At 52.2% G+C, this 14,130-nt stretch overlaps 1 protein-coding gene across 1 annotated transcript in view; it reads right to left on the bottom strand.

The window, feature by feature from the left end:
- Nucleotides 1–202: 202 nt before the first annotated feature.
- CHFR (checkpoint with forkhead and ring finger domains) overlaps nt 203–14,130 on the bottom strand; it is a 27,167-nt gene continuing 13,239 nt past the window's right edge. Inside the window, exons 7-17 of the mRNA XM_054594193.1 lie at nt 13,952–14,111; nt 12,952–13,106; nt 12,701–12,863; nt 8,729–8,871; nt 7,481–7,597; nt 6,955–7,038; nt 6,366–6,436; nt 5,339–5,426; nt 2,755–2,862; nt 2,488–2,560; nt 203–1,422 (exon numbers count right to left, since the gene is read on the bottom strand). Of these exons, the coding sequence (XP_054450168.1) occupies nt 1,380–1,422; nt 2,488–2,560; nt 2,755–2,862; nt 5,339–5,426; nt 6,366–6,436; nt 6,955–7,038; nt 7,481–7,597; nt 8,729–8,871; nt 12,701–12,863; nt 12,952–13,106; nt 13,952–14,111 (1,205 nt within the window). The 3' untranslated portion in view covers nt 203–1,379. The remainder of the gene's footprint in view (nt 1,423–2,487; nt 2,561–2,754; nt 2,863–5,338; nt 5,427–6,365; nt 6,437–6,954; nt 7,039–7,480; nt 7,598–8,728; nt 8,872–12,700; nt 12,864–12,951; nt 13,107–13,951; nt 14,112–14,130) is intronic.

Genomic DNA, 14,130 nt, shown 5'->3' with positions numbered 1-14,130 from the left:
ATCCAAGAGACGTTGTGCCTTTTCCTGGGTGCTTAGACCCCCGGCCCAGGCCCAGGTCCCTTGTGCCCGAGGGCTAGCTCAGCAGAATCTCCTTAGTAGTACCTAGCGACGCCTGCAGCCGTCTGTCCCTGTGATGGGAAGGAGCACACCGTAACCAACACATGAACAAATATGCAGGAAAGAGAAACAGACACGGCTTGTTTATTAGAATTCGGGAAGGAGGCCTTCTCTCACAAACAGGTGCTGCTTCTCAGTCTGTATCAAGAGCAAGACAACAGTTGAAAATCGTATTCCTGAGAAGAAGCAAAAAAGTTACAATTTTGCAAACAAAATTAACAGGTGATTTTAACAAAAGATAAAAAATATTTTTTCTTTTACAAAGAACAAAATTTCAAGTATTCTTCCGGATGACAGCAAACCCAATGCAGGAGGGAAGGGCAAGGACTGGTGGGAGCCAAGGCCCCTTGAGCTCTCGGTGGGAGGCGGCTGCTCTGGGCCGGGGGTGGGGGGGGCGTCCAGGGTGCCAGCAGGTCGGACCACCCCACTGTGGCTGCCCACGGCCAGGGCCCCGCAAGAGGGAATAAAGAGCTTGGGGACAGTGGGTGGGGCCTGCAGCGATGCAGACGGAGGAGCAGCAGGGCCAGCGCTTTGCTTGCTTGCAGGCTCGGGGTGGTGGCACCCCAAGCTCCCCACGCCTTGGAGGGGCCGCGCACTCAGTGTTGGTGTCCAGGGTTAGCAGTTCTGGACACCTGATGTTTTTATTAATAAACAGAAACATGTTTATTTTTTCCAATATCATACTATCCCCAATATTAGTCAATTTGTAAATTATAAATTATATTATTTGTGCTACAATTTGTGGTATTTAAATCTTATTAAAAGATAAGCACCAACCCTATTAAAATAAAAGCTCCTAAAGAGCTGTGGCTTTCCCTGCGGAGCACTGCAAAGCCTGTGGGCTGTAAACGTTTTCCTTAAAGAATAGAACGTTTCTGATAGACTCTCCTTTCTCCCCCATGAGACTTTTCTTGAAGAGAAACGTGCGTTTTAACCACAGCTGTGAGGAAGGTAGAGTGAGCAACCTGCAGCCTGCACGCCGCCGTCTCAGGTGGAGGGCGGCTGATGGCTGTACTGGCGGACGCACTTCAGGTGGCCCCAAGCTCAGAGGGTGGTCGTGCCTGCCAGGCAGCTGCTGGGGCCTCACCGAGAGGGTCTCCTCCACAGAAGAAAAAGTCACACCAGAGTGCTGAACGCAGAGACCCCCAGCGTGCCCTGAGGGGAGGGTAAAATGCCCTTACAATGTTCATATTTAGCTCTTCCTGAAACACGCAGTCACTGACCCCTATGCTCCCGAGCCAGCCCGGTGCCTCTGCAGACAGTCAGTTCTTGAACCTTGTCTGTTCACAGATGTGATTGAATTTCCTGCAGGGAGAAAAGAGTCCAATTACACATGAGAGCATACGTTTAACCCAACTAAGAAAAGTAACCCCCAAAGGCAGCCTTCTTTCTCCTTTTTAAATTTTAAAACAAAAATTGAAATTTCAGGTAGTTTTCTTGGAGAAGAGACTCAAAGCTGCCAAGGGGCGGCGCGGCCACCTCCCTCCCTGTGAAGAGCAGGGCGTCCCTGGAAGGAGGGAGCTACACCTTTGCTATCTTTACCCAGGCCCTTGTCAAGAAGGGTCAGCCAGTTCCTAGTGAACCCTTCTTGTATAAAAGGGTCTGTTCCACAGGCTGTTTCTGATCCAATATACAGCAAGGCTCTTATTCCAGTCGCTCCTCGGAGCTGTTCTCAGCCAAGTTCCGCTAGTCTCTTGCACGCACTCTCTCAATTTCAGCCAACGCTCGAGCGATGCGGGTTTGGACTGTGGGGTCTCTTTACACTCAGGTTTCAAACAACCACTTTGGTTCACACCTGTGTGGTTCAAGGGTCACCTGTACTGTACTTTGAACCACGAGCAACTGGGAATCCCAGCAGCTTCACACAGCATCGCTCCTTGGGCCTGATTCTGTGACTGTCCCCCCGTCCCTACAGTGTAAAAGCGCAGGCGTGCTGACTCCTCAGGATGACCTCAGTGGGCACCACCACGATGAGACCTTAAGGTCCTCGTAGGGACACCCAGCAAGTGACCAATGCAGAGCAAGCGAAGACACCTGCTCAGAGTACCGACGACAGACCCAGGTGTGCAGAGGCACGCATGGGAGGCGGGAGGTGGAGGCGGAGGCGGAGGCAGACATTCCCATGCATTTTACAAAATGAGGTAACGGGAGAGTAGAGTTTCTAAACAACGACACCACTTTGTAGACTCCATGACTACAACAGTATATTTACAAGCAGGGAGCTGGCTAGTCCATGAATGTCCTTAAAAGCTGAGCTATCAAGTGGGACGAAACACTAGAAAAACCCCGTGAGGAGGACGAGGGTGAGCCCCCTCCTGGCCTGCAGGGCCTGAGCCGCCACCCCGCCCGGCAGAGCACAGCGCCACTCACATGGCGTGGTGGGCCTTCACCTGAGTGCGGCAATTGCGACCCCAGTAGCAGTCGGGACGGGAAGTTACAGCCACTGGAAAGAGAGGAACATCACAAAGTTAGTGTGTGCACCACACTCACACACTCAGCTCAGAGAAGCTACCAGAGACCCAGAGACTCTGCAGCTGAAATGCACTGCACTTGGCCCCACAGAGCGCTGACCGGCTGTGCAGGAGCACAGCAGCCGCAGCAAACAGACGTGAGATGGGGGCGGGGCCGGCCCCTCACCTGGCAGCTCGGAGGCGGGAATGTTCTGCCGGTACTGGTAGGCCAGCTCTCGGAAGCTCCGCAGACCGCAGCAGTAACATAGCACGGTGCTCCCCACGACCCTGTAATCTGGAAGACACAGCTCCTGAGGCACGGCCAGACATCGCGAACACCGGTGTCCAAAACAGCAGGGCAGACGTGGCCATGCAAACCAGTGGGAACTAACACGGTGATCCATAAATGGAGGAGAGAGGGGGCTAAGTGTTTGGGAAACAAGAACAAAACCAATCCAGATACCAGCTTATTTCCTTACAGCAAAACAAGTCCACTTAAATTTTTTAGTATTTAAAAAAAAATCCAAAAAAGTACTGAAGGAAATGAATATGATTTTTCTCAAGTTGTTTCCAAGTACACCAGGAAAACCGAATGGCACATGAGGGTACCTCTGAGTGCCCACAGGACACATCACAGCGGAGACACGAGCAAGGAACACGAGGGCCAAGGAAACAGCGGGAACCCTGCAACTCCAAGGGCACGTGCCAGCCCACACATGACAAAGCTGTCACACATATCCATACCCAAAGTGCAAACAGCCTAACGCAAACATGGGCTGATGTCACAGACAGCAAACGACCCATAAAATAGAAGGATCCTCCATTCTCTGAATAATCAAACATGGGAAAATAAAATGACGATGAGCCACTGGTCACCTCTTTATTTTCAAGACCTGGAAGACAAACGTGGCTGCGGCCCCACTCTGGTGGCACAGCCCCGGGAGGAGTTAGTTACCATGACAAAGCCTCAGCCGTGTGCACCACCAGCAACCCTGTTTACTCAGCCAAGGGGACCAGTTTCAAACCTACCTGCTGCGCGCTCGGCAGTCGCAGTGTGGTTTCTGAGAGTGGGAAGCGGGAAATAACCTAAACGTTCTTTATTTATGAATTGGGCAAGTAAACTATGGTGTTGCCCAAAAAGCCCGTTTAGTTTTTTCTGTAAAGTAAAAGAAACATTTTTCATTTTCACTGACAACTTCATTGATTTGGGTATTTTGTGTCAGCTGTCTCTCGCATGGTACAATGTGGACAGTTCTCAACTAATGTCTCAGCTGGGTCACTGCCAACCTCAGCGGCTCCACCCGACCGTGGAGCACTGCCTAGCGACAAACCTCAAGCACAAAACTTCACAAACCACTTCTGACATGTCCAGTCAGTCACAGCACCTTCTCCACACACTGCACAAATCTTTTTTTTCATGCTTCAGTTGCATTTTTACCTTTCTTAAAATAATAAAGCATAATATGCCAAAATGTTGCATATTTTCTTCCATCTTCAATATTAAAATGGCTATACAAAAATTTGCCAATTTTGATGTTTTTTTAAAATGCACACTGATGTACCAGCTGTCACAGTACAAATCCAACAAAATTGTTTTGAATGGAGTTAAACACAACCAAGTGCTACTAGAGCCACCTTACGTAAAAAACCAAACGAACTTTTTGGCTGACCCAATAGGTTGGAATACTATAATAATGAAAAGCAAAGGTATATAGATCTTTATTACTGTATAAGGGGTCCAAGATATATTGCTGAGTACATAGGTTATAAAATGGCATATGTGGTAGGATTTTATCATGCGAGTTATGTGCACATGGGTATATGTGGTCATGAGAATATCACTGGGTATATGTTGTTAGGTGGTAGGATTTCCAATGATTTTTACTTTATCCTTCATACTTCCCCATATACTTCCATTTTTTTGTGAGCTGTGTCAGTCTTACTAAGTGAAAGGAGTTAAGGCCCAGCTGATAGCTTCAGGCAACCACACGCAAGTGCCCAGCAGGGAGCTCCTGACACACTCCCTGGAGTGTGTCCGCGACACAGCAACAGCTTGGAAGGGTTCCCAGAAACCCTCTCAGGTCTTTCATAAAAGAATCCCTTGAGCCCTGACCGGTGCAGCTCAGTTTGCTGGGTGTCATCCTGCAGAGCAAAGGGCTGCTGGTTCCGTTCCCAGTCAGGGCGCAGCCTAGGTTGTGGGCCAGGTCCCCAGCTGGGGGCGTGCGCCAGGTTACCAATCGATGTATCTCTTGCACATCGATGTTTCTCTCCCTCTCTTTCTCCCTCCTTTCCCCTCTCTCTAAAAAGCAATAAAATCATTAAAATAAAAAAATTAAAATAAAAAAGGTACGATCCCTTTTTCAGCAGCCTCCCTCAGTGATAAAACCCCATCTGACAAAGGCATCAGGCGTCCCTGTGCGGAGGGCCAAGGCTTCAGAGACACCCACACACTGGGTGACAGGCCCACGAGGGCCCCGGGGGTTCGGGAACAGCCCACCCCAGGGCCTCTATGCTAACAAGCAGTGGAGTCAACATCTTTCCTGCTGGGCCTCCCTCCCGTCTGGGAGAAAAGGTCCTGGAACGGGTCATGTGGACTCAAACCCCACTTTAAAAAATGCTGCAGTTTTAGGACCTTTCTTCCCTTTTCTGCCAGGGTGGGCAGAGGTCAACGCTGTGGACGTGGGAGACCAGACGGGCAGCACCGCCCAGGGCCTGCAGGGGTGCCTGCCTCACAGGGGGCCCCGGGGGGACGGCAGGCCCCGGGGGCTTACCGGACAGCAGGAACACTCCCCTCTGCAGCGCCGCCAGGCTCTCGGCCAACACGTTCTTCCAGGTCATGCCCCTGGCTGCCAGGTAATTCTGATGGGGAAGGGAAACAAGGGCAACAGGAGAAACACGCGTGTGGACGAGGCGGCAAATGGCTCGTGAAAGGCCCTCAAAGGGGGTAAAGCCAAAGCCCAACAACCGAAACGTGGCGGGTCTGTGCAGAGGGCAGCCGCACACCTTCACGGGGGCCTGCGCCCATGGCCGCGGCTCAGGATGGCCAGGAGGACCCAGGCACCAGGCCCTCCAGGTCAACACGGCAACACACCCGCACACCAGTGCACGGAGTTCTTGCCCAGATGGTTCTTTTAACCCTCACCAGCAGGCCAGCCTCAGACTCTCCAGGGAGGAGTGACACATGCTCTCTCACACTTGGCCAGGACGCCCCAGCCCAGGGGTGTGAGACGCCGACCTCAGCCAGAGCAGCGGCGCCACAGTGACCGGCCCGTGGCCAGGAAGCCGGGTGTCTGGACTGTGCTCTGCCCTCCACTCACACAGAGCTGCCCAGCTTCTTCTGGGCAAACCTACAGGAAAGCGCCACGTGCACATCTAACGGGGGCAGTGGTGCTCAGGGGCGCACCCCGCAGCTGGGAGGCCCTCCACCCTGTGTGAAGTTCTGCATGTAAGTGGGGTGAGCGGGACTGACGTGCACGTTAAACATACTGAAACCCTAAGAGCTGTGCTCACTCCCTGACATGGGGAAGGAGATCATCGGAAGAGAGCCAGGGAGAAGGCCCCGGCCAAGCCCACCCTGCGCGTGGGGCGAGCAGGAGTCAGCCACAGAGGCACCTCCCATGGGTTCCTGGCACGATGGGCATGAAGGAAGCACCTAGTGTTTGAAATAAGAGGGAAAAGAGATGCCTCCAAACACGGTGCTGATCTCCAGCGTTGGCATGAGTCAGAAAACGCCAAGTTATCACGGTGACTGAAAAGGTCCGGGGAAGCCTCCCCTCAGCCCCGGCCTGGCCCAGGTACCTTCAGGACGTCGGACTCATAGTTGTTGTTGTTCAGCACCCCGTCCAGACACCTGTCTCCCAGGTTGAGCTCTGTCAGGTGGAGGGAAGCAACGTCACCCGCTGCGCAGACGTTCCGTGAGAGGACCGCTCCCCCGACAGCCAAGACAGCCCCAGTTCCCTCACTGTGGAGCCTGCAAGTAACAAGCTCCACCACAACCCGCCACTTACACCGAGGACAAAAAAATGACTCCCCCCCCCCCGCTTCCTGAGGTGGCCAGCTCTCCGGTCTCTGCTGTGTCTGGTCTGCTGTCACAAGTCTGAAGGCTGTCACCAGACTGTGCCTTTTTAGGGGTGATGATCCTTGTGCATAAACAAACCCTCCTGACTTTGAACTCCAGATCCCCCAAATTCCCCTCCTTTGCTTGGTTCTGAGCCAGCATTTTAAATGGCCAGCCCACGCAGCATGTCAGGAAAAGGCAGTTAATTCGCGTGGACCTACAGTGGCCTTCCCACCCTTGGGCACACAGCAGCCACACCACTCCGCCCCACCCTCACATGCACCACGAGAACGTGCAGAGGCGGAAGCGACCCGCTGAAGAGCACCTTACCGCAGAAGGGGGCCAGGCAGCCGAGGCAGCCGGTCCGGGCGCAGCCCCAGTACAGGTGGCAGAAGGGCTGCAGACAGATGGCACCTGCAGACCCAGCACAGGTGCCAGGCGGGACGTCTCCGTGAGAAACCAGGTCAAAGGGCCATCAAATAAGCAACAACCTTGATTTTATTAGCAACCCCCAAACTCTAAAGTAAAGCATTGTATTTATCTACCAGGTTTAAAAGTGACACATGAAAGAATGACCGTGGCCCACATCTGGGGACAGATATGAGACTCAGATCCCAGAAAGAACCACCGAATACAGACGTTGGGTGTGCGGTGGTGACGGCCTCACCAACTGGTGGGAAAAGCCAGTTGTCCAGGCAGGGACCACAAACTACACGATGGAAAAACAGAACTGGGTCCTTACTTCCTATCACACACAAGCGTCAGCCACACATTGAAACCCGAGCCTAGAGGACACACAGGCAAGGCTTTGTGGTAGGAGGTTGTTCAGGCAGACAGCATGCACGTCCATACTCACACTGCTGGGGGGCGATGCGGGGGTCCTGCTCACGCTCTGCCCTGCGGTCAGGCATGGGCTGGAAGCAGCAGGTGCATATGGCATGGCTCCCTTGCAGGGTGCACACAAAGTCCTGGGCTGCAGAAGGGAAAGGACGTCAGACAGTGTGTGTTGGGACACAGGCAGGAGCAGATGAGAAGATGTCTAAGGGGCGACCACAAACTCCACACAAGGACAGAGAGACCTCCACGAACACCCAGGAGAATTCAGACCCCTCCCCTCAATAGCCAACTAACAGTGTACCACTGAAATGAAGAAGTTTAAATAAACTGAAAGCAACCAGTTATCTTTTGGTTCAGTGGTTGCATCAAGATGTCAAAAATCACAAAGGTTTTCTGCCATTTCCTATAAAGGACGGACAGGCCAAAGAGCATACACCATAAAACAATACAGGAAGTTCTATATTTAATCTCTGCATCCTCCGAACAAAAAAACAACAGGCCTGGCCGGCAGCACTGGCTGACCCGCACCAGGTGCGCGTGGCCCAGCCGGACACTCCCCACCCACCTGGGACCCTGACCGGCACCCTAGCTCCGGGCCGCAGCCCAGCAGGGACTAGTGTGTGCACTCTGCCAATGGTGGGGCCCCCCTGGTGAGTGGCAGGGTCAGCAGGAGATCAAGCACTGCACTGCCCGCCTCTGTCCACATGGCCAAGACACTCACTGAGAGCCATGCCGTGGCGTGGTGGCAGATGATTAAGAATGTGGCTCTGGGTGACATCCTGGGTCAGTGACCTCAGGAAGGGTTTAGGCCGACAGTGGCTAAGAAGCCAGGCCTTTCTGGGGCCCCGAACCACAGATGCCACGTGTCTGCTTTCCCTTTCCGGCTGGCACCTCCGGACATGGAAATGGGCACACAGAGCTTAGGGTAGTTCAAGGGACAGCACGGGCCGCTGCCGGAGAGAGTCCGGTCTCTCCCTGGAGGGGCCCATGTGTGGCTGTTTGGCTTTGGTAGGTACCACTGGGAACACCAGCTGCCCCGAGGCCAGCGGCTGTGGGGGCCGAAAGAGAGAATCAGGACTGAGTCCCCACGAGTGTCCACGAGTGGTGAATACGGTAATTACCTAGTTTCTTAGCCCAAAACAGATATAAGAAGCAATATGCTATGAGAGGCAATGGGACCACTAGAGGCAGCGGATGGAGAGCGAAGAAGAGCCGCCTCCCGAGTGGTCACAGTAGGGCCACAGTTCAGAAGGCGCAGCTGTCTCACCTGGTGTGACACTGGAGGATGTCGACGGCGTGTCCCCGGACGCCTGCAGTGCCCGCGGCTCGCTGCCAGGCCCCGGGCAGGGAAAGAGGCGCCCCACCTGCCGCCGGTACTCGGGGCACTGTCTGCACACAGTGTACGGCTGGCTGCGAGGACAAGCACAGGGGCCTGAGCTCGGGGAGGGCGGGGTGGTGGTGACAGGACAAGGGCCAGATCCCCGATCCCAGCAGCGTCTTCTCTGCCCATGGGCCTCGTTTCCACGTCACACCTCAGCCCTGCAGCGCCTGCTGTCTCCCACCGAGTGTTCTGGGCCCTGCGCTCAGCCACCCCTCGGCTCCCTTTCCTGTACAGTTTCCAAAGCCCTTGCCCCTCAGCTGTTCCTGGGGTGTGAGGTGTCTTCTGCCCATCCCTCGCTTTACAGGCCACCGAAGGGGCATGGCCACTCGGCCCCCACAGAAGAGCAGGGTGTGCTCTCAAAGGCTTGATGCTGGGCGAGCTGCGGCTGCACCCAGGGGCACCCTCAGACCCCCCAGGGCACCCGGGACGGTCACCCTGGCCACCCAGGACACGTCCACACACATTAAAGTCAGAGCAAACTGGCGGACCAGTCGCTTTCGGCCTTGAGGAGACGCTGTGGCTGCAGAGCGGATCTTCCTCTGAGTCGGCCCCCGGGAGTGGGGGCGGTGGAGCGAACGTGAATGTTGGGTGAACGTTGGGTGAACGTTGGGTGAACGTTGGGTGAATGTTGGGTGAACGTTGGGTGAACGCTGGGTGAATGCTGGCGTCGCACACAGCGAGGTGAATCCAAACACCCGGGGAATGAACAGCTGGGGTACGCTGTCTTACTCAGTGTTCCCTTCTTCAGTGCTCCCGTTGCTTGGACCTTAACAAATGCCAGCCCTAACCTGGGGGCGTATGCATTTTTGCTGTGAAAGGAACACCTTTGGAGACTCCTGACCAGGGAAAAGCAAGGCTCCTAACTCATTGGGAACAACTGGACTATGGAGTAGTTTACATCTTCATGGAAGTTTTTCACAATTTCTCCAATAATTCTATATTTTCTGGCCTGTTTCTATACGAAGTATTATCCAACTCACTTCATCCTAAACACAGCTTCTCTCCTGAGTGTGCTAATTCCCAAAATGCCACAGCTACATGGTGTTCGGATCTTTGGAATTAACAAGTATTGAAAGGTTTTGAAACGGAAGAAAAGATTTTACAGCTACTGAGCTGCTTGTAGTGAAGGAGCGGTCAGTAAACCGCACTGTTTCCATGACGGTGAGAAATGAGAAGTACTCACACTGGGGAGCCTACTGCTGCCCTTCCCGTGCTGTTTTGAAGTGCAGATTTTTACTAGAGGGGGCCTGTGTTTAATGCGTCTGGTACATTTCCGACAAGAGGCGTTATAGGCAGAGTGGGAAGGCCCAGCTTATAAGTTAAATGTCTATGAAGTGAGGGCGTAGTAGATAAAACCAAGGAAATAGGAGATTTATAAGACATTAAGACCAGCTTAGCTTATAATGAATGGGCATTGATTAGGAGAAGAAACTTTCCAATCGTTCGGTAATGGTTAGTTTAAGCTGACTTATATGTAAATTGAAATCATCTCTTTACGAGTTTATTGTAGATTGCTTTGATTACCATACATATTCCTCTTGTGTTACATAAGAGGATATATGTACCCTCTTGTTTTATACAAGCCAGTTTGTATCTTATGAATGTACTTTTTTTCATAAGATCATTTTTACATTTGTAAAGTTACTGAGTTTACGAAGGTCCACTTTCATGACCCATCGGTGATAGAAGATAGGTAGGCATCTTACAAACAGCCTCTGAGCCAGCCTTCTAATTTTGAAACAAATTGGGTTTTGCTGCCTTTGCAGACACAAGGCTGCTAAACCATTTCAGAAAATAACTTATTTCAAGTTAAAGTATGTGATAATTTAAAAGTCTCTGCTTCTTTGATTAAGCAATCTAATTATTAAAGTTTGCCATGCTCTAGAAAAGTAAATATAAAATGGACTACTATTTAGCCAACCTGTGGTCTGGCAGCAACTGCTGCTTTAGCAATAGTACCAAAGTAAATAATGGAGTCTTTTTTAGCAGATCTGCAGTACAAGATAAGAGCATCTTTTCTTAGTCCTCCTGCTCTCAGTCTTCATACTTTACCCAATAATATTTTGACTTTAAATACATGAATTTTTGTGTAGATAACTCAATATGGTAACTATTTCCAGAGCAGCAACCATACTGAATTCTTGTCACTTAGAGCAACTTCCTATAGTTGCTGCAATTAGTTACAAGAAATAAATATATACAACTTTGAGAAGTAAATATGTCCAAAAACCGTAATTCTGATATGGGATGAAACTGAAAAAAACCAGTAGCATTTGTAAACAAAATTGAGTGAGAAAGAGTTATAGACCAACTTAAAAATCAATTTGTTTCAATAAACTGACTTTTGGGGGTAAGGATCATTGTTTTGTATTTCAAGAATATTGACTTTAGAAATCAGTTGTATGATAATTTCTTTGTATTTTTGTCTTTTCCCATGTATTTTTAAATAACCAGTAATCTATACTTCAATAAAATTTCTTTTGGTGTAGGATTACTGCAAAATCTCTCCAAAAAAACAAAAAATCAGAGCAAACTGCGCCGTGGCTGGACGCTGCGGCCCTCAGGAAGCTCCCCAAGGGGCCGGCAGGGGCCCCGCCGCCCCCCCCGCCCCCCCCCGCCCCCCCGCAGCTCAGCTGAGTTTTCACGCTGCAGATGACACAAACAACCCACAGAAAGACGGACAGGGACTCCCTTCCGTGTAGTCAGAAAACGCCTTCCCGAGCCTGCGGCAACGGCGGGAACCAGTGAGGAAAGAACAGGTGAAACCTGACTAGAAAAATAAAAACCATCCACAGGGAGTGCCATCGCCGGGACCTTGCCACCTGGTGTCTGAGGACACCCGCGCCAGAGTCCTTCAAGGGCCCTCAGCTCTCTGACCTGGGTGGTCCCTCCCACCTGCTCCTCACAGGGACCTGACTGGGCACTGCAAGAAACTGCAAACGCAGCCACTCACTGCAGCGCTGCTCCTGAGTACAAAACATCGGGAGATGGGAAGTCTCATGCACAGTATAATCCCACCTTTACAGAAATACTTACTTCAAAGTACAGTGCATCCTTCTTAGTTAAAAAAGAAGTGTGTGTGACATATATGTAGGAATGGACAGATGGATAAACAAGGTGTTCACCTGAACTGATTTTTGGTTCTTTTTGCTTGACCATTATTTGCAAAGTTTTGTGAAAAGAAATAAAGATAAATTTGGAGGTTTTGTTGTCTTTTAAGTATCATGGCCTTGGGTCAAAATTCAGACCCTGGTCTTCTGAGCCAGGAGCCTCGGAGCCACAGGAGGTGAGGTGCGGTCTCCCCAGACTGCATCCTCTCAGCCAGGGCATCGTGGCCTCTCTGCATCAATATCCTGACGGACGGTGCACTGGCACTTACTCTGTAGGACTTCATGATCACTAAATAAGCTAGAGTACACATGTTTATGAGGGACAAGGACTATGTTGAATCACGCCTGTCACAGCCGGACTCAAGGGATAAGAAGTCAGCACGTGAAAGGGTATCGGTTACTGTGGTGATTGTTTCATGAGTCCAATCATGCCAGATACATTAAACTCCCACAGTGCTGCATGTCCATTACCTCTCAATAAATTGGACACAAATACAGATAAGGAACAAAAAAAACAGAACGCTCCATGTATACTTAAAAACAAAAACACGGTACTGGAGGAGGCAGGCCGCCAACGCTGCTCAGAGTCTGGGAGCTGGGGACTGTTCTCAGTACCCGCCCCTCCTTGCCACACTCAAGACAGGGAACATCACTACCTCAAGTCACATGTCAGAAGTGAGCCCAGAACAGCAGGCAGCTGACCACTCGGTGCAGAGCCTGTCCCACTCCCGGCCAGGTGCAGGCTCACCTAACATCCGAGGATTCGCTGTCCTCATCTGACAGGTCCAGCAGGTCCTCCAAACTGTCCTCCTCATCTGAGAAAGATCTCCTGACTTTGGGCTGCAGCATATCCTGAGTGATCTTGTTCCTGGCAGCCATACTCTGCACATCTTCCTCGCTCCGCCTCTTGTCTGCAATTCAAAGGACACAGCTCTGCTGGCAGGGAGCACCTGGAGGACACGCCATTGGCTGAGGGAGCTGGGTGGAGGCTCCACTTGCCTGGGTGCTGGAGAAGGTACGCCTCCACCAGGTTGTTAAGGATGTGGTTCTTACAAATCCGCTCGACCAGACAGCGGCACGTGGGGCACAGCGAGGAGCGCTCCATCCAGCCCGAGTAGCAGGCCGCGCAGAAGGTGTGCATGCAGGGCTGCAGGCTGCAGAGCGAGGACAGGCCTTCAGGGGACCCCGCAGAGCACCTGCGGAGGAACTTCTGCCCACCAAGCTGAGGCAGTCCCAGTCCCCAGGGCAGGGCCTGCCTGGAGCGTTAGAAGCTGGGATTCCGGGTCACGCTGCCTCTTTCCCCAGAGGAGGACGTGGCCTTGCCCCAGCTGAGAGTTGGCAAAAAACAGAATCGAGCACACTATCACCTTGGCAGGGCCTGGAGCCTACACTTCTGTGTGGTGCCCACGCTGGAAGCATCTGCATCCTGAGCTAACGAGCAGAAATGCCGCCCAACTCCCACATCCCACCCGAGAAACAGCCCCGAGTGAAAGCACAGCATTCGCCCTAAGCTACATGCACTCAGTCCTTGTCGAGTAAAAGAAAACCGAGGCCGCGTGGCACTTCTGTGTCCCAGGAGGTTCAGAGAGCACACTGTCCTTCAGGAATACGAGGAACAGAGACGCCGAGCACAAGAGGCGTGTACTTAAGCTGAGACTCGGACAGGCTCCAACTCTTCCCACAGAAAAGCGAGGTGCAAGGGTTCTCCCACAGCCACTCCCGAGACCTTCCTTCCATGTCACCTACTGCACGTCCTCAACGAGGTACAGTTCACCTGGTCTGCATCTTAGGTGGACCAGCACTTAAGTTAGCCGTGGCCGTGTCAACCACGGCCACCGCACATCCGTCTCGTGGCTTCTTCTGTTGCCTTGGTAATGGGGGTCAGGTTTTTGGATTGGCCATTTAAGAGCAATGACAATGGTAACATCAGCAGACTCAACCCCCAATGTGACCCAGGGGTGGCTGCACCTGCGGCCCCCGGCCCCGCATTTGGACGCACCTCACGCAGTCGTGCAGTAGGTCCTGGCAGATGCAGCACGTGAGCTGCTCCTCCATCCTGTCGGGTTTCTCGGCTGCAGCCCTGACCTCCTCAGGGGCACTGTGGGTGTCCCTGCCCTGGTCTGTGACCGACAACTGTAGGTTCGGGGTGGGCTCTTCATCTGCAAAAGAAAGGGACAT

The sequence above is a fragment of the Pteronotus mesoamericanus genome, unplaced genomic scaffold, assembly GCF_021234165.1.
Source record: "Pteronotus mesoamericanus isolate MK-2021 breed Mesoamerican mustached bat unplaced genomic scaffold, CSHL_Meso_final scaffold_507, whole genome shotgun sequence".
Classification (NCBI taxonomy): Eukaryota; Metazoa; Chordata; class Mammalia; order Chiroptera; family Mormoopidae; genus Pteronotus; species Pteronotus mesoamericanus.
Note: the sequence above shows the minus strand (reverse complement) of the source record. Positions and strands in the feature narration are given on the sequence as shown.